Raw genomic sequence first — 23,845 nt, 5'->3', positions numbered from 1 at the left:
TCTCTTGACCTTGTGACCCACCTGCCTCAGCCTTCCAAAGTGCTGGGATTACAGGTATGAGCCACTCTGTCCAGCCTTTATTTTCCCATTTAATATTTTCTACCAAAACTTTATCATCTGGGTACAGAAATCTCAATTGGTCTCATTTTTTTTGGGCGGGGGCGGGAGATAGAGTCTTGCTCTGTTACCAGGCGCCAGGCTGGAGTGCCGTGGCGCAATCCTGGCTCACTGCAACCTCCACCTCCCGGGTTCAAGAAATTCTCCTGCCTCAGCCTCCCGAATAGCTGGGACTACAGGCGCGCTACCACGCCCAGCTAACTTTTGTATTTTTCAGTAGAGACGGGGTTTTACCATGTTGGCCAGGATGGTCTCGATCTCTTGACCTTGTGATCTGCCTGCCTCGGCCTCCCAAAGTGCTGGAATTACAGGCGTGAGCGACTGCGCCCGGCCAATTGGTCTCATTTTAAAGCAAAAATCATGTTTATGACATCACTAACATAAATTGTATAATTTATTCCTTGTCAACAAGGTATTTTTTTCAAGAGTGAAAAGTCGCCCAAAAGATCTAAATTCAACATACTATAATTTTAATGTCCCATAACCTAGAAATATTTAAATTCAATTTGTATACTGTAGTGAGGTCACAATCTGAGCTTGTGATATGTTTAGGATATGGACAAGATGTTATCATAAATAGAGCATAACGCTTTATTTATTTATCGTTTTTGAGACAGGGTATCACTCTTGTCGCCCAGGCTGGAGTACAGTGGCATGATCTCGGCTCACTGTAACCTCTGCCTCCCGGGTTCAAGCAATTCTCCATGCCTCACCTCCTGAGTAGCTGGAATTACAGGCACGTGCCACCATGCCCAGCTAAGTTTTGTATTTTTAGTAGAGATGGGGTTTCACCATGTTGGCCAGGCTGGTCTCGAACTCCTCACCTCAAGTGACCTGCCTGCCTTGGCCTCCCAAAGTACTGGGATTACAGGTATGAGCTCCCGCACCCAGCTTTATTTTTTTTTGAGACAGAGTCTCACTCTATCACCCAGGCTGGAGTGCAGTGGCATGATCTTGGCTCACCGCAACCTCCAACTCTCAGGTTCGAGTGATTCTACCTTCTCAGCCTCCTCAGTAGCTGGGATTGCAGGTGCCTGCCACCACGTTCAGCTAAGTTTTTTGCATTGTTAGTAAAGACAGGGATTCACCATGTTGGCCAGGCTGGTCTTGCACTCCTGACCTCAGGTGATCCACCCATCTTGGCCTCCCAAAGTACTGAGGCATGAGCTACCACACTCAGCTGCCTTTTTTTTTTTTTTTTTTTTTTTTTTTTTTGAAACATTCTCACTCTGTCATCCAGGCTGCCAGGCTGGAGTGCAGTGACACAATCTCAGCTCACTGCAACCTCCGATACCTGGTTTCAAGCAATTCTCAAGCCTCCTAGGTAGCTGGGATTACAGGCCGGTGCCACCATGCTTGCCTAATTTTTCTGTATCTTTACTAGAGACGGGATTTCGCCATGTTGGCCAGGCTGGTCTTGAATGACCTCAGGTGATCCACCTGCCTCAACCTCCCAGAGTGTTAGGATTACACACATGAGCCACTGCACTCAGCAGAGCATTATGCTTTTATTGAGGACATATCAAGATAATGACACTTTTTTTTTTGACAGGGTCTGTCACCCAGGCTGGAGTGCAGTGGTATGATAATAGCTCACTGCAGCCTTGACCCCTGGGACTCAAGTGATGCTCCTACCTCAGCCTCTTGAGTAGCTCAGATTCAGACCATAGGCATGCACCATCACACCCAGCTAATTTTTTTTTTTTTTGGTAGAGATAGGTCTCATTTTGTTGCCCAGTCTAGTCTTGAACCCCTGAGCTCAAGTGATCCTCCCACCTAGCCTCCCAATGCTGGATAACAGGCATGAGCCACCACACAGCCCCCACTGTCACTGATACTTGTCCCCAGGTGCCCAGAAGTGAGCAACATCAGGTCTGGGTGCACATGCATTAAGCGTTCAGAATTGGAAAAGGCGTTCAAAATGTAAGGTAGAAAAAGCCACTATGAAAGTTAATTATCTAACAAGTTGAAAATTATAATAGGTCATGACATAACACTCATCAGAAAATTTGTCAACAGTAACAATACTTTTCCATATTTTTACCTCAGTGTAAAAAGAGTTATTTTAACACAGTTTCAGATTTCCTATTTCCAACCTACAGTTTTAAAAATATCTTTTAATATCTTCACTCAACTACACAATTACTTAGGTGCTTATCCCACCTTTCTGCTTCCTCCAATTTTGTTGTTGTTGTTTCGGGTTTTTTGCTTTTTGTTTTTTTGAGATGGCGTGTCACTCTGTCACCCAGGCTGGAGTACAGTGGCACAATCTCAGCTCACTACAACCTCCGCCTTCTGGGTTCAAGCTATTCTCTTGCCTCAGGCTCCCCAGTAGCTGGGATTACAGGCACCTGCCACCATGCCCGGCTAATTTTTGTATTTTTAGTAGAGGGAGTTTCACCATGTTGATCAGGCTGGTCTCGAACTCCTGACCTCATGATCCGCCGGCCTCAGCCTCCAAAGTGCTGGGATTACAGGCGTGAGCCACTGCACCCAGCCCCTCCAAGTTATTTTTTAATTGTGTCAATTAAATTAGTAGTTCATCAAACTTAAAATAGGACATCTACTGTACACCATGTAAAAGCCTTTTCCAACAGTATAAACTGAAAACTGTTAAATACAACTGGCAACTTATTAGAATAATTATCAATATGAAGTAAACATTTCATTTTCCCTCCCAAACCCCCCAAAACAAAGATAATTAGAATAATTATCAGTTTCAGGCAAACATCTCATTCTCCCTCCCAAACCTCCCACAACAAAGATAATCAGCATCCAATTTTCTCCTCACAATTTAGTACTAAGAGATCAACACTGCCACGAATTGGGCTTGTTTCTCTGTGCTGGATCAGCAGCTCCAAGTGGAGAATGCAAGCACTGCATTTCACTAACCTTTCCAATAAAAGGCCGGCACATGCATTCATCACCATCTAAACCAAGCCCATGTAAAGAAACAGAATACAATAAAAATTACAGTAAGATTTCCCACAAAATAAAGTAGAGCTTTGGTTCAACAAACATAATACTAAAAGGCTAGGAAAACCAAAACTGAAACGACCTCTCATGACTTCAAGAATGAACTTACTGAGCAAGGCTCACTCAAGGGTTTATGTAGATTGCTAGACAGGTGAGAGAATGAACTCTCAAGCACCCTCCCCGACCGCAGGCAGCAGGACACCACGCTGCGCACTGGCTTTGCTTGCTCAACAGCGAGTGGGGAACTCCGAATATTCTTGATGGAAAGGTTAAAAACGCTTTTCTTAAAGCAGCCTTAAGTTATTTATAAGTTCCACATCCCATCAACACCACACGAAGTAATGAAATACGATGCCCCGCTGCCTGACGGACGCTACCGGACGGGGAAGGGGCGAAGGCGCCAGGTCGGACCGCGCCAGGGACCCCCGCCCGCCTGCCCGGGCCCAGACGTCACAGGCCGCCCCGCGGTCGCCCAGGCCTCCCGCATCACAGAGACCCCCAGCCCCGGGGCCGGGCGCCCTCCTCCTCCCTACCGCGAGTTCGGGTGGCTCCGACCTCAATCCTGCAGAGGCTGGGCTGGAGGATGGAGAAGGTCCCCGCCAGCTTAGATGTGGGCGCCCCGGGGTAACGACCTCAGCGTTCGCCACCCCCACGCCACCCCGGCAACCTCCCTCAACTTTGTCCAACTTGCCGTAAAGGCTCAGTGCCAGGGTTTAGAGGCTCCACCCCACGCCAAGCCTGCGCTTTCCCCCGAGCCCTGCATCTGGCTGGTGAGGGCTGGAAGGGGTGTGACCCCCGCCCCTCTCCTCCTACCTTCGGCGGCCACCAGGACCCTCAACTCTCCCGGGTCTTCCCCGGCCCCGCCTCCGGGAACCGGCCTCGGGACCCCAGCCTCACAGCGGGGCGCGCCGTGGCCCGCTCCCCCGTTCTCCCCGCGTACCCGTCGCCTGCAGGCCACCCCCAGGGCTGTCGGGCCCCTGCTCTCCAGGCGCCGGGAGGGTCTTGCGCTCCTTCTGCGACTCCCTCCGGCCGCCCCGCCGCCTCCTCGCGCCTCTTGCGCTGCAGCTGCTGCTGGCGCTCTGCCTCGCGCAGGATGTCTAACGGGTGCGACTCGTCGTCCGGCAGCTGATGGAAGCGGTTGGCCACCACGCAGCCGAAACTCTCCTGCATCACGGCGCCGGCAGCGGCCGCGGGGCTCCCCACAGCGCCCTTCATGCCACAGCGGGTCGGGCGGGCGGCCCACGCGAGCGCGTCTCAGCGAAGCCGGCAGCAAGGACCCACGCTGCCCGCTCAGCCGCCGCCGCCCTCCCGGCCCTACTTAACTGGCAAGTGACAGTTAAGCCCGCCCCCGCCTGCCACGCCTCGCCCGACAGCCAATCAGCGCGCGGGGAAACGCCCCCTTTCCGAGCCGGCTCGCCTGGAGGCTCAATCACCGACCGGCTGCCGTTAAGTCACGCGACCTGAGCCCCGCCCCCTCCGCTCAGCAGGGAGGGGCGGGGCCCAGGGGTGGAGCCACTGACCGGAGACTCCGCAGCTGTCCCGGCGGTGCGGACTGGTGGTGGGGGTTCGGCTGCGTGTGTGTTCTCCCCGGACTGCGTCCATATTTGTTATCGGCCACTCTGCTTTGAGGTTATGTATACATTTAGCCGCTCAACAGCTACATATTGCGCACTTACTGTGTGCGAGGCGTTATGCTGTGGGAAATAGTAGCTCCGTGTTTGCACAGGTCTGAGTCTGTAGATGGAGAAAAAGTGCCCTGAAGGACAGGCGCAGAGCTCTCTACGGGCTTGCAGCAGAGGGACCTGACCTAATTGGCAAGTGACAGTTAAGCCGAGATAGAGGGGTGACAAGGGGCCGCAAGAGGAACAGCAAGTGCAGCAGTCTCGAGGTGGGCACAGCCTATTCAAGCTCAAAGTCGTCCCTATTCTAAGAGCAGTGGGAAGCAAGTTTTGAACATGAGCAGATTTGTGTTTGAAAAGGCCACCCGACCTGCACTGTGAACTAATAGTTTGGAGAGAAATACAAATGGACGCAGGGAAGCCAAACATGATTGTTACAAAGCTCCAGGGAATTGCTGATAGTGACTTGGATTAGGATGGTGGCGGTGGAGGTGAAGAGAGTGGACGGATTCAGAGACTTGGTGATGAGCTAGATGTAGTGATGAGGAAGAAGAAGGTATGGTGGCTCTTATTTTCCTGGCTCCAGCATCTGGTGGTAGTATTAGTCACCACTGGAAGAGACTACTTTCATGAGAATGATGAATTCAGTCTTGGACACGTTGAGGTTTGGATATTTGTTTTCTTTCGAGATACTCATTTGAGGCCTGGAGTTTAGAGAACGCTGGACTGGACTTCCTCCAGGAAATCTAGCATGGGCACTGATGCAGACACGCTTGGCTGCCTATCCTACAGCCATTCTTTTTCCCTCCTACATTTTTCCAGAGCCTTTATTTTGTTCAGGCATCATATTCCCCAGGGGAAGCGGCCCCTTCCAGACTCCAACTTGATTAATCATAAATTATTCATAGCACCTGATTCCAATTCCTTCTCAGTAACTGGTTTAGGAATAGGCTGTGGGGCAATTTGGGCAGAACAGATCTGAGAAGTATTCTGGGAAAGTTTCTCTTGCACCTAAGAAGGGGTTGAGAAGGAATCTGGCTGTTGTAGTTTGGTGATGACCAGTTCAAAGATGCCAAAGAGAACTCTGGCCTGAAACAGTGCTTCTCAAAGTGTGGTTGGTTTCTAGTGCATGCAGGGACTCTGGTTCATTGAGATAAAATACACATGCAATTTACTATTTTTACAATTTTAAAGTGTACAATTCAGTGACATTTACTAAATTCACAATTTTGTACAACCATCTCCACTATCTCATTCCAGAGCATTTTATTGGCCTACAGGAAACTCCATGCCCATTAAGCAGTTACTTTCCAACACTCCCAACCCCCACTTCTGTTTCTTGGTCCTTGTTCCATGAGAGAACATGATGTCTGGGGTGGCTGTTCCTTAGTGTGGCCAGGAGGATTGCAGAGCAGAAGGATGGAGAAAGCCTAGATCCTTGATGATGTTGAGCTGCCCACCGGACCCACTTGGGAACCTCCCTACTTGAGGCTTATGATGTAAGGTGACAGATGTGACTGTGCTTTGTTGTGTTTGCTGGTTTCATCTGAAAGCATCCAGTTAGAGCATCTTGCCCAGGTGCTCTGTGACCAGCTTTTACTTTCCTTTAATAGCATATAGAAAAGGAATTCCTAATCCTAAATGCTGTCAAGTCTGTGTTTTACTCACTTATTGAATTTTGTGTTATTCCCAAGGAGGACAGGGATGATGCCTGTCTTATTCATTGCAGTTTGTATTCCCAGGGCTTGGCGTTCTAGGCAGCTATAGAGTAGGTTTTCAGTAAATATTTGTTGAATGGTTGAAGAATTTAGGATATTTGGTCACCTCCTTTTGAGTGAGCAGAGATTAATGCCTATACTTTCTACCCAAAAGAATTAAAAGCAAGTGTTCAAACAAAAACTTATATATGAATATTCATAGCAGCACTATTCACAATAGCCAAAAGGCAGAAACAACTAAAATACATGCCACCTGATGAATGGATAAAAAAATGTGGTACAACAAATTATTTGGTCATAAAAAGTAAGTACTGATATTTGTTAAAATATGGATGAAACGTGAAAACACTGTGCTAAGTGAAAGACAAAAAGGGCCATATGTTGTATGATTCCATTATGTGAAATGTCCAGAATCTATAGAGACAGAAAGCAGATTGGTGGTTCTAAGGCATGGGGGTTGGGAGTGTTGGAAAGTAACTGCTTAATGGGCATGGAGTTTCCTGTGGGCCAATGAAATGTTCTGGAATGAGATAGTGGAGATGGTTGTACAAAATTGTGAATTTAGTAAATGTCACTGAATTGTACACTTTAAAATTGTAAAAATAGTAAATTGCATGTGTATTTTATCTCAATGAACCAGAGTCCCTGCATGCACTAGAAACCAACCACACTTTGAGAAGCACTGCTTCAGGCCAGAGTTCTCTTTGGCATCTTTGAACTGGTCATCACCAAACCACAACAGCAGGGAATCACAACCATGTGAGAAAAGGGCCTGTCTTCCCACTGGGCATCTGGAATTAGCCTGCTCCCCTGTTTTCTTCCTATCTTCCTTCCAGCATAACCAGCCACTGTAAGTTCATAAAGCATGCCCTGTGAGCACTGGTGCCTCACTTCCAAGTCACAAATACCCAAAATGGTTGTAAGAGAACCAACTCTGGTTGCTTCAGGATGCAGAACACCTTTAGAAACACTGAAATAGAGATGACTAATCTCTATCTGGTATTAGCTGGCCATAAATTTCTTTCTTCCTTTTTTTTTTTTTTGTATTTTTAGTAGAGACGGGATTGCACCGTGTTGGTCAGGCTGGTCTCAAACTCCTGACTTCAAGTGATCTGCCCACCTCCCAAAGTGCTGAGGTTACAGGTGTGAGCCACTGTGCCCGGCCATAGCCATGAGTTTCTTATGAGGCTACTGATTACTGCTGCACAATTTACTGACAGTAGCATTAAGCAGCCTCATATTTTTTACTGACTGTTTTTTCTGCTGAGAGATTGCATCCTTAAATGCATTCCTAAAATACAGCCCTACCACATTAGCATAAGTTATTCACAACATTGTGTTTAATGTGGTCAGTTTAACAGACTGATCCTTCTCATAATCTGATATATGAAAACAGCCTTTAGTGATCATAATACCAAACAAAAACATACATTCGTATAGCATTAAAAAACAAAGTACATCGAAAAAGCAGTGTGTGGATGCTCAATAATACCACCAGCCCTTCCATGGTCATTATATGTATTTCAGAAGTTATTTATTACCACCGAAGGAAATGCAGTGAAGCTAAACTGTATACAAGATGTAAATTACCTTGAATTACTTAATAGGGGAGTCTCATTAGGAATAACAAAATACACTAACATCTTCCAGATTGACTTGGAATTCACAGAACAATTAATTGAGAGTTTAGACACATGTAGCTTCATTACTTTCAATTACATTCAGGGAGCAATACCTGCGTGGGAGCCAAGGCGGAGAGACCAGGTCAGGCTGGCAAGGTTGTGAGTTCTTGTTAATTACCAAAGCACTGCGTTCAGTCTGCTCTGTTTTGCCACTAGAGTCCTGCTCTCTCTCTCTTTACCTTTTTCTTGTCTCTAAAGTTAGGATGATTATAACCTGTCTTAAGCTCCTCATATAGTTAAATGGAAGGCAAGACCAAAGAAGTCAATGGACAAGGTAAAAATAAATCTCACTATCTTATAATTGTTTCTACTTGCATAACATATGCAAGAACAAAAATATTTTTCTTATCTCTAAAAGGATCCAATCTTTTATGCCAGCTTAGTCAATTATGACAGGATCAGTGAAGTTACATAACAGTTCCTGGTTTCACTACTCCAAGGGTGATAAGTGAATTTGAATTCAGTTTCCCACAACAAATGAATAAAGCAAGTATATAGGCTCAAAGTCGGGAGTTGTAGAACCATAAACCATTAACAAATCAGGATGCACCAGGAGAACTTCTAGCAAGTGGAAATCCATTCATGATGATCAGATACACAATGTTTAAATCAGGATATAATTTCCCCAACCTGCTAATAATATTTGTATCCTTGGTGTTGTTGAAGGTCTTTCCAGCTTGTTTTCTTATGCCAAAATGTTACTGGATAGCTTAGTGCTTTGTATCCTCAAAGCAATTGTGCCAATAGAAGTTTTTTATTTTCTCAAGTTCCTATGATTAAAAGTTTGATCTCTAGTTGCAACTTTCATCAAGGCCAAATAAATAATTGGGGATTTAGAACTTTTTATTTCCTCATTTATTCTAGATCCTTCAAGTTGTGAGCAACAGAAAAACCCATCTGGAATAAGTAAAACCAAGGACTTTGTTGGCTCAATTTAAAAAAAGTCCACCAGTCATGGTGGCTCACTCCAGAACTTCCAGACCACCCTGGAACTTCCGAGCTACAGTGATTTGCCCACCTCAACTTCCCAAAACATTGAGATTACAGCCATGAGCCACCAGGCCTGGCCAACTTGACTTTTTACTTGTTGTTATTATTTTATTATTTGAGGTGGAGTCTTGATCTGTTGCTCTGGCTGAAGTGCAGTGGTGCAATCCTGGCTCACTTCAGCCTCCACCTCCCAGGTTCAAGGGATTCTCCTGCCTCAGCTTCCCCAGTAGCTGGGATTACAGGCGTTTGCCACCACACCCAGCTAATTTTTGCATTTTTAGTAGAGATGGGGTTTCACCATGTTGGTCAGGCTGGTCTCAAACTCCTGGCCTCGGGTGATCCACCCGCCTCAGCCTCCCAAAGTGCTGGGATTACAGGTGTGAGCCACTGTACCCGCCAACTTGACTTTAGTGCATGCACAGAAGTCCCAGAATTGAATCATGGGCCTGTCTTTCGTCACACATACACCATTGAACCCGGTTGCTGTACTGAAGAGGACTTAATTCTTTGCTCATCCAGGCCTGATCACCGGCTCAAGCTGGAGTCTGATTGAAGTCAGCACCCCCCCGAACCATGGGAAATGAGAGCTGAGGGGGTGGTTCCCTGAGGAAAATAAGGCTTCTAAACCAGAAGATAGGAATAGATGCTGGGCAGGTAGCAAACAGAATTCCTTGCATGTGATGATAAGCGTGAACGTGGTATTGCTGTGCCTCTTGCCACACTGGACTCTTGCCCTGCATTATAGTTCTTTGTTCTTATTTATCCTCCGTAGGATTAGAAATAGTGTCTAATTGATTTCCGAATCCCTGCCTTCCCTTCTCTCTGGTTTCATCTTCAGTGCCTAGAAAGACCTTTTATTCAGGAAGTATTTGTTGTTTGGTGAATGAATTTCTTGTTTGTATACACGTACTTATGACAAGTAATTTTACATGTGTTAAAAATAAAGTAAAAATGTGGCTGGGTGTGATGGCCACATTTTTACTTTAATCTCAGCACTCTCGGAGGCCAAGGCAGAAGGATTGCTTGAGCCCAGGAGTTTGAGACCAGCCTGAGTAACACCATGAGACCCTATCTCTACAAAAAAAATTTAAAAATTAGCCAGGTGTGGTGGTGTGCACCTGTGGTCCCAGCTACTTGGGAGGTTAGGTGGGAGGATCACTTGAGCCAGGGAGATTGAGACTGCAGTGAGCCATGGCCATGCCACTATACTCTAGCCTGGGCAGCACAGTGATACCCTGTCTCAAAAAAAAAATAAAAATAAAAAGTAAGACTGGGCATGGTGGCTCATGCCTGTAATCCCAGCACTTTGGGAGGCTGAGGCAGGTGGATCACAAGCTCAAGAAATCAAGACCATCCTGGCCAACATGGTGAAACCCTGTCTCTACAAAAAATACAAAAATTAGCTGGGTGTGGTGCCTCCCACCTGTAGTCCCAGCTACTCAGGAGGCTGAGGCAGGAGAATCGCGTGAACCTGGAAGGTGGAGATTGCAGTGAGCCAAGATCGTGCCACTGTACTTCAGCCTGGTGACAGAGCAAGACTCCGTTTAAAAAACAAAACTTAAAAATGCAGCTAATTAATAGACGAGATGCTAATAAATGCATGTTACAAGACAAATGGATGTGATACCATTTCTTTTTCTGAAAGATTTTACACATTTGCTGACAATCATAAGCTGAATCTTTTTTTTTTTTTTTTTGATGGAGTCTCACTCTGTCACCCAGGCTGGAGTGAAGTGGCACGATCTCTGCTCACTACAACCTCCGCCACCTGGGTTCAAGTGATTCTCCTGCCTCAGCCTCCCAAGTAGCTGTGATTACAGGCATCTGCCACTGTGCCTGGCTAATTTTTGTAGCTTATAGTAGAGATCGGGTTTCACCATCTTGGCCAGGCTGATCTTGAACTCCTGACCTTGTGATCCACCTGCCTCAGCCTCCCAAAGTGCTGGGATTACAGGTGTGAGCCACTGTGTCCAACCAGCTGAATCTTATATAGTGCTTACTGGGTACCAGTCATCATTTCTAAGCATTTTGTATCTGTTTTTTAAATTCTTACAACAAGCTGATGAGGTAGATGCTTTTGCAGTCCCATGTGACATTGAGATGAATGCCTCAGCAAGTGGAAGAGTCAGGCTCATGAACACGCCTAACCATCATGCTCTACTGCTAAGCATTGAGCTAAAACATGGGGTTTTAGTAGGACATAGTCTCTCTTCTTAAAGACCTATGCAAGCAGGAGGCAGACATCACTAGTTCTTAGAATCACTCTAAAGGGAACCAGGCACAGTAGCCCATGAACAAAGATTTTGGCTTCTTTGAATGATTTCATAGGTAGACATCAACCAGTCCAGCCTGTGCTTTTGATGAACAGTGCTTAAGATGTTCTCCCTGAAGTGAAATCACCCAGCCTGTGGCTTTAAAGTGATAGCTGAGTGATGGATGGTAATTTCCCATCTATTATGATAAGACTCACTTTCCAAAGGATTTTTCTGCATTCTGCTAAGTGACTCTGGTTTTCATTTCCCTAACACATTTGTCTTCTCTGAATGCCTTTCTAATATGCCTTGTTTAAATAGTCAGTGGCTTATTGCAATTTGCAGGGACTTGTTTCTGTCTGCTAGAGTAATTTTTTTTTTAATCTCACCTTGATTTGTTAGGATGCATTTGACCTCCTGTCACTGACAGGAGAAGGGGTGAGGTCTTTTTCTGCAGATAGTGAAGAGCAGGCAGTTTTACTTCTTAGATCCTATTACAAGATTTGAGGAATAAAGAAGAGATAGCAGATGGTTTTGATAAGAGATGAAATCACCCATGGGTATTGCTGCAGAATGTGGGTCCTACAGGCATGCAAATATTCAAAACAAACTAAATCTTTAAATAAATAGAGTCCATGCTATTCCCTTCTCAATTTGGGATGACAGACATTGATATATACATTTTAACTTAATGTCAACATGAAATCAAAGTGCTATGTTCATCTTTTAGTGACCACAGATGGCACAAATACCAAGGTAGTTGGCATATCTACCAAGCGATAGTGGGATTCTCCACTTGAGGATTACATTTTATTTTTTGTAAATCTTTATTACTGACGAGTAACATATATACAGTAAGGTGTGCAAATTTAAAAGTACAGCTCAGTGCATATATATGTGCAGTGTATATGTACATAACTATCACCAGGTCAAGAAGTAGAACATTTCTAGCACTTTGGAAGGTTCCCTTGTGCTGGCTTCTAATTATTACCACCCTACCCCCAAGGGTAATCATGATCCTGACCCCAATCACCATAGATTAGTTTTACCTGTGTTTGATTTTCAGTTAAAGGAATGATATATTACTTCTTCAATGTGTGTCACTAGTTAATTTATTATTATTGCTAAAAAGTATTTTATTGTAAACATATATCACAATTTCTTTATTTCTTCTGTCATGGGCATTTAATTTCTGTAAATAAATTTAAAGTTGCAAATGAGTATTTAGCAAATTGCACTCAGATAAAAATTACAGAATAATCTCTTATTAGAAGTTAAGAAGTACATTTTCCTCCTCCTTGTCCACATCCAAAGACAGTTTTGAAAATGCCTTTTCTTCTCTATTATAGCAACACCTAGTAGCTTGAGAAGGCCAGGTCTAGACGTATCCATTTACAACTGGGAAACACTGACTTTTAGTTTTGAAGACCTCACACAGCACCTAGACGTCCACTATAACCACATAACCACGGACCCCACGTGAAACCATTTCAGTCAAAATCTTTGGAGGAAGAGGACAGGATTGGTAGGTTATAAAAGCTGCCCAGATGATTTTAATGAGCAGTCAAGGCTAAGAACTACTTATCTAGATCAGTGACTTGCAAACTTTTGTCAAATAATCAGAATCGCATTTCAAACACAGATTGCTGTGCTGGGCCCCGCCCACAGAGTATGTTTCAGTAGGTCTAGGGCAGAGTCCAAGAATTTGCATTTCTAACAAGTTTCCCAGGTAATACTGATGCTGCTAGTCCAGAAACCACATGATAAGAACCACCAATCTAGACAAGTCTGTTATTTCATGCAAGGAAGAACTGCAGGCCAGACAGTCGAAGCAATTTGCTGGAGTCATGGAGTCAGGTAGTGACAAAGTTGTAATTAGAACAAAAGCCTCACAATTACTTTCCTCTCATCAGATATATCCAAACTTGGATCCTGCTGAATGTTATGCCATTTGAAGCTATGTAAAGAGATCACTCCCCTGCAACAAAAATGTAAAACCAGTAGATGTTTGGAGAGGTAGGCGAGGTAACTCTTTTCCATAAATGTATTTGTGAAAATATCAGCATCCTGAGAAAGTGGAAGCAGAGCAGATACATGAGGACCAATGCTTGATGAGGACAAGAGGGATGGGAAACAGGCTGTGGGGTTCCTTTTGGCAGCCTGAACGCTAATGCCTGCTCAGGAAAGGGTGCATCTGTCTTCAACATGCCTCTCTCCCCTCCCATTCTCCAGCCACCTCCCAAAGGCAGAGCTGCTGCAACCTGCCTGGCCCATATGGTGGCAAGTCATCCAATCGGAAGACACCTTGGTCAGTAGTTTATCACTTTCTTCCACATCCCTCCTATAACACAAGATTTACTGTTGCTGTATTTCCCTGTGGCTTCTAAATACTACTCACACTTGCCCCTTACAGTAAGATTTTCCCAAATATGGCTGGCTTATCCCTAACAGTTGTGGCCCACATCTGCCATTTAGATAGCCTTGTGCCCGAGTCTGTAGCTCAACAGCTGTGGGGCTGGGTGTGAGCCCATCCTCCTAGCTATGCTAAGCATGCTGTAATGACACATACACTGGCAGCTTAGACCTTTGCCTGCTGAGCCATTTTGGCCCGCCTTAGTGGCTTCCTGAACTGTATCAGGGTGTCACATCGCGGGGGAGCTTTGCCTGTGGAGCTAGGGAATCTGTATTTTAAATACATGTTACAGGTGATTCTAAGGTACATTCATTTCTGGGACCACTGCCCAGTATCACATTGGGCATTTATTTAATGAGGAACCATTAATTCCACTAGTTGTGTTTGGGGGTAGTGTTTAATGGCATGTGATTTTCATAGTGTCCACACTTCTGGGAAATGGAGAGAACATTATCAGCTCAGGATTCAAGCAGGAACTGATTTATTCTACCAAATGGGAACAGAGGAGAGAGAAAGGAAACTGCATCAACCAGTCATTGCAGGTGCAGGGCATTCTAATATAAGATATTAAAAAAGTGTTTTCTGCAGAAAAAAACTGATGACAGTTAATTTTTGAATAAGGACATATGCAAAGATTTAAGGACTGTCTGCTATGGAATAAAAGGCAGCCAGTCTAGTGGTGGATAAGAGCAACCTGAGTGGAGGGAAAACCCCCAACCAGACCAAAATAAAAAATAAAAGAGGATCTAGAATGGACCAAAACAATCTCTGCCACTACAATTGTTACATCAACATTTTCTTAGGAAGAATCAGGCTACTACCAGAATTCACATTTTGGCTTTGATGGTTTGTTTGTAAACAGTTTTCATCACTAAAGAAAGTTCCAGTTATTCTTTTGTTTCCTTACCAAGTCCCTGGCTGAATCACCTCCTCCTCCCAGCATGTTTATTTACATACACACAGAGACACATGTACATATATACATATATCCTATTACTGGCATCTCACTTTGATTTAAAGATAATGAAAGCCATTTCATCACAATCTCAGGGGATGCCATTCCCCTTCTTTCCCCTGTCATGTTGAACATACCCACAACAGACCCACTACAGAAGAAAACAAAAATTCTTAAAAGCTCATAATGGCCGGCGGTCGTGGCTCACACCTATAATCCAAGCACTTTGGAGGCCAAGGCGGGCGGATCACCTGAGGTCAGGAGTTCAAGATGAGCCTGACCAACATGGTGAAAACCCGTCTTAAAAAAAAAAAAAAAAGTTTATACTGATTTACTTACTGAGGCAATGTGCCAGACTACATGTCCTCTACATGCCTTCCAATTCTAAAACTCTATAAGCAATTACAACTGCACTCACAACGGGTGCTCTACAGTTTTTTTTTTTTTTTTTTTGAGACGGAGTTTCGCTCTTGTTACCCAGGCTGGAGTGCAATGGCGCGATCTCGGCTCACCGCAATCTCCGCCTCCCGGGTTCAGGCAATTCTCCTGCCCCAGCCTCCTGAGTCGCTGGGATTACAGGCACGCGCCACCATGCCCAGCTAATTTTTGTATCTTTAGTAGAGACGAGGTTTCACCTTGTTGACCAGGATGGTCTCGATCTCTTGACCTCGTGATCCACCCGCCTCGGCCTCCCACAGTGCTGGGATTACAGGCTTGAGCCACCGCGCCCGGCCTACAGTTTTTGTAAATGATGCAGCACGCACCCAGGGGGGACAGCAGTTAGTCTTTCAGGCTTCAGGAATCCAAACCTCTGTCACTACCAGGATTATTATCCACACTGTTAGTTTCTTAATGTTAAGGATATCTTAAAAGTGATGTATAATACACTACAGACTGCGAGAAAATATTTCCAAATCATATATGATAAAGGATTTGTATCTAGAATATATATATAAAAGACTCATAACTCAATGGAAAGAAAACAACCCAATTTTTAAAATGGGCAACACATCTGAATAGATATTTCACCAAATAAAGATATAGGATTGGCTGATAAACACATGAAAAGATGCTCAGTCAACAACATGAGTCATTAGAAATATACAAATTAAAACCACAATGAGATGTCACATACACTAGAATGACAGTAATAAAAATGCATTGACGATTACAAGTGTTGGTGAGGATCTGGAGCCTCCTCAGTGTGGAGCCCTCACAAAGCTCTAGGACTGTAAAAGGGCGCAGACATACTACAAGTTCAGTAGTTCCTTAAAAACTAAATATGAATTTACCACACAATTCAGCAATCTAGTCTCCCTACCCCCCAAAAATGAAAACATATGTCCACACAAAGACTTTGCATGCAAATGTTCACAACAGTATCATTCGTAATAGCCCAAAGTGGAAATAATCCAAATTTGAAGGGGTAAACAAAATTAATATGTCCACACAATGGAATACTATTTAGAAAAAAAAAAAGAAAAAAAAAAACACATGAAACAACATGGATGGATCTCAAATGCATTATTATAAAAAAAAAAAAAAAAAAAAAAAAAAAAGATGAACCATTGGTACATGTTTTAACATGGCTTTACCTCAAAAATGTCACGTAAGGTGAAAGGAGCTAGATTCAAGGACTACATATTTTATGATATTTATATGAAAGGTTCATAAAAGGTAATTTTATAGACACACAGATTAAGTTGCTTGGGGCTGGGGAGTATGGGAATGGGAGTGGCTACAAATGGGCATGAGAGATCCTTTGGAATGATGGAAACGCTCTAACTGGATTGTGAAGAAAAATGCACAATGCTTGTACATTTACCAAATCATTAAATTATGCACTTAAAATTGGTGAGTCTTATGTATGTATATTATGCATAAAAATAAAGCATTTTAAAAATATAGAGACAATATTATCACTATGAAAAAAACGTTCATACAATTTAACTGAACAATGAAGGCTGGCATTTTTATCAGTAGTTCCCAACCATTTCCAGGCCAAGAATCTCTTTTGACAGCAAAAAAGTCACAGCCCCACAATAGTTCAATTGAACCTTAGCGTAAATTGAGGAAATACATTACTTTCAGGAATACTGTAATAATTTTAAGTCAATTTGGACTTTAATCACATCTAAAAATATAAATCACGTATAAAAATAGTAAGTAAATAGCAAGATATAGTAGACAGTCTAACAATATTAAGTACAGATGTAGATTTGCCAGTTCCTCCATACAGCTGGAGTCTCTATCAAGGGACAGTGACCTCTGAGTTGAAACTCCTTCTAAAGCTTCCATCTCCTTAATGCAGCAATGATGAACCAAGAAACGCAAAACTGCTGCTTTAAGTTCAATTTCATGATGTTTTTAGTCATTCTGCAGTCAGTTTACAGCTGGGAAGAACATGATTTATTTTCCAGACTAGGGGTTACGTCCCATGTGTGGGCAAAATTTACTTGACAAGTGGATAATAGAAAAAGAGGATGTTATATGACTGGAAAAATATACAAAGGTTGACTGGTTAGATGCTTGTCCAAACATGCCATGGAGCTGTTTTGTGGATTCCTGTTTTGTCTCTAATCTATCCCTTAGGGCCCATTTCAGTTGTACCTGCTTGTGTCACCACACAGCTACAATGCAAACTTTGTATCAAATGTTCACGACCCTGCAGAGACAGCCTGCCCCTCACGGTGGCTTGCTTCCTCTGGCATTTTTAATTTCTGTAGGATATCCTCTCACATTTTCGGACAGTATTATAGCATCATCAAGCTGGAAATGCATTACCAGTTGAGGATTTCCCACATATAAATCACTTAATAGGATCTGAAATGTACTGTTTTCATGGCCAAGAAAGGCATTCCAAAATTGTTTCCAAATTATTTATGAAACACTTGTTTGTTTCAGTAAGTTTTGTTTTTGTCACTGTCCACTGGCAGCCACTCACACTGCACCTGCCCTGTGTCAGCTGGCAGCCACAAGTGTTGCAGAGGCGAGAAACATAGGAGAAGCTTATTTTTAAACAGTGTGTAACTGTTCATTTACACTTCTAAATAGTAAGCTCAGAATATTTTTGGGTGAAATATATACTCCGTGTTTCTAGATCACTCAGCATATGCTTTTCCAGAGTCACAATTGGACCTATTGCTTTAAGAGTACTTCACCAGAATGCTGGGTGCGGTGGCTCACGCCTGTAATCCTAGTACTTTGGGAGGCTGAGACGGGCGGATCACCTGAGGTCAGGAGTTCAAGACCAGCCTGACCAATATGGTGAAACCCTGTCTTTAAAAAAAAAAAAAAAAAAAAAAAAGAGTACTTCACCAGAAAACATATTAAGTACAGTATACTGCTTGGAAGTGTAAATAACATACTTTTAAAAATAATTTTATCTGTTTCCTAACTTTGTGGACATGTATCCTCTGCTAAGGGATGTCAGTTTTGTCTTGTTGTAGACCATCTTTTCTCACTTCAGCTGCTCATGGCAATTTCCCCAGGGCCAATTCATTTCCTGTTTTAGTTATTTAGGTCATTGTTCCCATGTTATGATTTTTCTTCATAATGGCAAAAGAAATAAATAACTCTTAACAGATTAAGGAAAAAATATAGGCTGGGTGCATTGGCTTACACCTGTAATCCCAGTACTTTGGGAGGATCACTTGCAGATTTCACCAACATGGTGAAATCCCATCTCTACTGAAAATACAAAAATTAGCCGGGCATGGTGGTAGGCGCCTGTGATCCCAGCTGCTCTGAAGGCTGAGGCAAGAGAATTGCATGAACCCAGGAGGCAGAGGTTGCAGTGAGCCAAGACTGTACCAATGCACTCCGGCCCAGGAGTAGAGTGAGAGACTCCACCTCAAAAAAAGAAAAAAAGAGAAAATATGTTTCACAAATAAATTTGTAACTATATTAAACAAGTAAAAATAAAAAGTGGAATACATAAGGTCATACTGAATTATGCTAAAAATTTATTTGCAATTTAAAATGCAAATTTAGAATTCGAATAAAAGTTCAGTGTAACAGAATACACTTTTCTAATTCGCTTTGTATTTTCAGTTCAATTTTATAATTTTAAAATACAAATTTTTTTCTCACTTGATTTACTCAAGTTCCTTGTTGGTGTATATGTGATATCAATTATAGTTAGCAATAGTTGTAGTTCTGACAAAGAAATAATGGACAGTTTAAGTTGTTACTGTCAATATTTTTTCTAAAGCTTGCTACTGCACTCACACATTTCTGGGTGGTGTTATTTAAGGTCTATAACTCAACAAGCATTAAAAACTGTGAATCGCAAGCCTGCCTTTCCTGTACAAATGTTTTCATGGAAGGGATTTGCTTCTGTTCTTTCAGTGTAATAGGAATTCTGTCTCAAGGTTTCTTTCTTTTACCTCTGTCCAAGAGTTTCCAGTTTACTTGCATCCTACACCCACAAACCCCCCTGGGATCATCTGAAAGAAATGCCTCAACCAAAAAGTATAAAGTAATACCTATAAACATCATGAAGAGAGTACCTACTATGACAGGTGTTTTCTACATATTTAATACTCACAATAACTTTACACTGTAGAAATTACAGCCCTCATTTTTCAAAGAAAGGCACACACACAACATAAGTTCACAAAGGTAAAGAAATGGGCTCAGGGTCACAGTGGTAAGATTCAGATGATTCTGTCTCAGAGTGGTTTTATCTATTACTCTTGTTTAAGTCAAGATTTATGTTGTTTCACTTTAAGGCATGGATTTCACACTACACTCCTAATTTATTTATTTACTATTATTTTTTGAGATGGGGTTTTGCTCTTGTTGCCCGGACTGGAGTGCAATGGAGGGATCTCGGCTCCCTGCAACCTCCACCCCCTGGGTTCAAGTGATTATCCTGCCTCAGCCTCCTGAGTTACAGGCATGTGCTACCATGCCCGGCTATCCTAATTTATTTTTAAAAGTATTATTACTTTTTAACTGAGATAAAATTGACATACAACTAAATTGTTAAGTGCTGAATTTTATATTTCTGTACCTGTGTAGCCATCACCTGGATCAAGATACAGATGAATCCAGCATCCCAAAAGTTCCCCACTTACACACATTCCCAGTCAATACCACCTCCCCAAAGATAACCACTATTCTGATGTTTATCACCATAAATTACTTAAAACTATTTCTAAAGTTTGCATAAAGGGACCCATAAAGTATATAATCTCTTGGGTCTGGATTCTTTTGTTCAAGATTATCTGTGAACAAACTATAAAATGTTAGTTACAACTTATGTTGAATTCAAAGACATTTTATTTACTTTAAAAGTAAAAAATATGCTGACTTTATTATGAAAAAAGAAAAAATAAATAAAATTTTAAAAAGTGGGCCAGGTATGGTGGCTCACACCTGTAATCCCAGCACTTTGGGAGGCTGAGGCGGGTGGATCACGAGGTCAGGAGTTCAAGACCAGCCTGGCCAACATGGTGAAACCCTATCTCTACTAAAAATACAAAAAAATTAGCTGGGCATGGTGGTAAGTGCCTGTAATTCCAACTAACTGGGAGACTGAGGCAGGCAAATTGCTTGAACCGGGACCTGGGAGGTGGAGGTTGCAGTGAGTGAGATCGTGCCACTGCACTCCAGCCTGGGCTACAGAGTGAGACTCCATCTCAAAAAAAAAATAATAATAAAAATAAAAATGAAAAAAAGTGGCTGAGTGTGGTGGTGGCTCATACCTGAAATCTCAGCACTTTGGGAGACCAAGGCAGGAGGATCATCTGAGATCAGGAGTTTAAGACCAGCCTAGCCAACACGGTGAAACTCTGTCTCTACTGAAAAATACAAAAATTAGCTGGGCAGGGTGGCAGGCGCCTGTAATCCCAGCTACTCGGGAGGTTGAGGCAGGGGAATCGCTTGAACTGGGGATGCAGAGGTTGCAGTGAGCCAAAGTCATACCATTGCACTCCACCCTGGGCAAAAGAATGAGACTCTGTCTAAACAACAGCAACAACAACAATGAAAGAAAAAAAGTTCATTTTGAATATTTAAATAATTTACATGTAAATGTTTAATATTAAAATTTAATTCATATACTTCAAATTAACATTGCTAGAGGTTATAGAAACATCTAAGCCAAGTTTTAAGAAAAATATTGTACCACTTAGTCAACCTCTAGCATTTAGGTACTATTTGTGTTTTTACAATCAATACAGTTTTAAACCCTTATTAGTACCAATTAACTACCAACTATAAACATTCTATGGTAATGCAAATAATGCATTTCCTTTGTAAGAATGCTATTTTTAGATTATAAGTTTTTCTTAATTTTTAAGACTATGTAAAAATAAAAGATGCAATCACATATGTAATTGTGGTTTAATACCTTAAAAAGACTTTAATTCCTTAAAAAGTCCTATGTATGAGATTTGGGAAGGTATGATATTTTTTCGGTAGGTATAATGTTTGACAAAGTTGTGGGGTTCACTAGCATATTGCTGACTAAGCAATCCCAACATACTCCCTAGATTCCATAAGTGTGGCCCCTAAAAATTGTGAAAAATGGTCCTGTAACTTTCAGTATTGCTGACAAATCTGAACAATATGAAAGAGAAAAATTCTATGCCATAATTATAGGGCAATCATTCAATACAGGACTAATGTTACAAGGAAAGGAAAAGACCTAGAAAGAGAGGGAAAGGAAGGGGCAGAGATGTGTTAATTAAAAGTTAATACTGTTATAAATTTCACTAAGGAAAAAAAGTTTAGGATCATGGAATATTTATGTTTGCATAAATATGACATGTAACACTTTTAATTTTACATGATAAAAGTATAGTAGGTATAAGATCTTATAAAAGATTTAGATTTTACATATATAATCTTGTATACATGGTATATCAATACTTCTTTGGAGAATGTAATCAAACAACCAAATCCATAAGCCTTCATTACTAATGAATCATTTTTTGATATACCGACGTTCTCTTTTTGCCATAGCACATGAGTGCTATAAAACTGGGTTACAAAACTTGCTGAGGTATCAGCTGGGAAGGCATTTGGCTGAAAGTAACAGAATTAGCAGCAACTTATGCATTAAATGTCCAATTTGACATGTAATTACCTTCTTTTTTTGAGACAGAGTCTCGCTTTGTTGCCCAGGCTGGAATGCAGTGGTGTGACTTCGGTTCACCAAAACCTCTGCCTTCCGGGTTCAAGGGATTCTCCTGCCTCAGCCTCCTGAGTGGCTGGGACTGTGGACATGCAGCACAATGCCCAGCTAATTTTTGTATTTTTAGTAGAGACGAGGTTTCACCATGTTGGCCAGGCTGGTCTTGAATTCCTGACTTTGTGATCCACCCACCTCGGCCTCCCAAAGTGCTGGGATTACAGGCATGAGCCACTGTGCCCGGTCTATCTTTTCTTTTCTTTTCTTTTTTACAATAAAAGAAACTTTATTTAAAAACTTTTTTTTTTTTTTTTTTTTTTTATTAATTTGTGTTTTTTAAATATTTTTTTTTTTTTTTTTTTTTTTAAAAAAAAATAATTTTTTTTTAATTTTTTTTTTTTTTTTTTTTTTTTACAGACATGGGTGCTTGAAAAAGCTCTAGACATATAATTACCTTACAAGAATGCTAGAGATGGTTGAGAGCCCAGGGCTTATTACTTCAGCAGCTTCACAATGTCAGGGCTCTGGATCACTGTCTCTGCAGCTCATTTGTTGTCCCTATCATGGCGGCAAGCTCTAGACATCATGTTTCCTCACAACCATATTCAGGAAGAAACAGCCTGGTAGAAAAGTGCTTTCTTTTTGTAAGTGAGGTAAGTCTTTCCCAGATTGTCTCAGCAGATTCCCCTCATATGGCTGGCTACTCCTAGTTGCAAGAGGGGCTGTGAAAGACAAAACGTGACAATGGGGGTACTATATTCTAGGAGCTACAGAGAAGCAAATAGGCATGGGAATGGCTTTCTGCCATATGCAGCTAATTGTATTTGTTACAACTTAAACGATCAGAATCACCTGAGGAGTTAGAAAAAAAAATCCTAGGTTATATTCCAGACCAAATGAATCACAATATCCCAGGAACAAGAATTTTCTTAAAATATCCTTATATAAATTTTAAGATCCGAGTTATGAAACTTCTATAATAAAGCACTGTAATATTTCAGAATATGTGAATGCAGTCTTGATATCCTCCTGCCAGTTATCAAGGTGCAACAAATCAATGCATTACATTAAACCAATTCATTGTATTAAAACAAAACAAAGCCCTTCATCTCATTTCTATATGCTGAGTTATGATACAAATAGCTATTGGACTAGAAGGTTGATTCCTAAAACATATATAAAGGAACTAAATATAAAAAATATAAAAGTCTGCGTAAAAAACAAAACAATCTTTCTTAGCACTAAGGAATGAAATGCAACTATTAACACATGTCACTAGGTGATGCTCTTTGTTAAATTTTTTCCTGGTAAAGTCATCTAAGTAATTAGTACTCATTCACATGGGAAATAATTTATGCTAGGTCCAATAAGACTTTAGTTGGCTCCTTAGATCACAAAAGTAGTCCAGAAAATAAGTTTATATGTAAAAAAGGAATGCCACACAAATTTATGGGACAGAAAATTTCTGTCAGGTTATACGTTTAGAATATTGTGACTTTCACATTGTGAAGATAGTATTTCTATCCATTTTTGTCTCCATTTTCTTTTATATTTTTTGGAGAGGGAGTCTTACTCTTGTCACCCAAGCTGGAGTACAGCTCACTGCAACTCCTACCTCACAGATTCAAGCAACTCTCCTGCCTCAGCCTCCCGAGTAGCTGGGATTACAAACACCTGCTACTATACCTTGCTAATTTTTGTATTTTTAATAGAGATGGGTTTCACCATGTTGGCCAACCTGGTCTTGAACTCCTTACCTTAGGTGATCTGCCTGCCTTGGCCTCCCAAAGTACTGGGATTACAGGAGTGAGCCAATACATCCAACCTCCACTTCCTTTAATGTCTTAAGATTTTATACTCTTGGCCGGGCGCGGTGGCTCAAGCCTGTAATCCCAGCACTTTGGGAGGCCGAGGCGGGTGGATCACGAGGTCAAGAGATCGAGACCATCCTGGTCAACACGGTGAAACCCCGTCTCTACTAA

At 42.0% G+C, this 23,845-nt stretch overlaps 1 protein-coding gene across 5 annotated transcripts in view; it reads right to left on the bottom strand.

The window, feature by feature from the left end:
• The window catches only part of CUNH9orf85 (chromosome unknown C9orf85 homolog), a 165,285-nt gene that overhangs the window by 81,155 nt on the left and 60,285 nt on the right, over positions 1–23,845 (bottom strand). Inside the window, exons 3-4 of one of the 5 annotated variants that reach the window (XR_005196579.1) lie at positions 22,318–22,585; positions 16,275–17,216 (exon numbers count right to left, since the gene is read on the bottom strand). The exons of 1 other annotated variant lie outside the window; for it this stretch is intronic. Coding sequence is in view for 2 of the 4 variants with exons in the window: in XM_037730612.1 (XP_037586540.1) it covers positions 20,143–20,198; positions 20,531–20,691 (217 nt within the window). In the remaining 2 variants the exon portion in view is untranslated. Of the gene's footprint in view, positions 1–16,274; positions 17,217–20,142; positions 20,199–20,530; positions 20,692–22,258; positions 22,586–23,845 lie in introns of those variants that run through there. 3 more of the 5 variants (XM_037730612.1, XR_005196578.1, XM_037730613.1) reach the window with 3 other exon arrangements.

Source organism: Cebus imitator, unplaced genomic scaffold (assembly GCF_001604975.1).
Source record: "Cebus imitator isolate Cc_AM_T3 unplaced genomic scaffold, Cebus_imitator-1.0 Scaffold355, whole genome shotgun sequence".
Taxonomy (NCBI): Eukaryota; Metazoa; Chordata; class Mammalia; order Primates; family Cebidae; genus Cebus; species Cebus imitator.
Note: the sequence above shows the minus strand (reverse complement) of the source record. Positions and strands in the feature narration are given on the sequence as shown.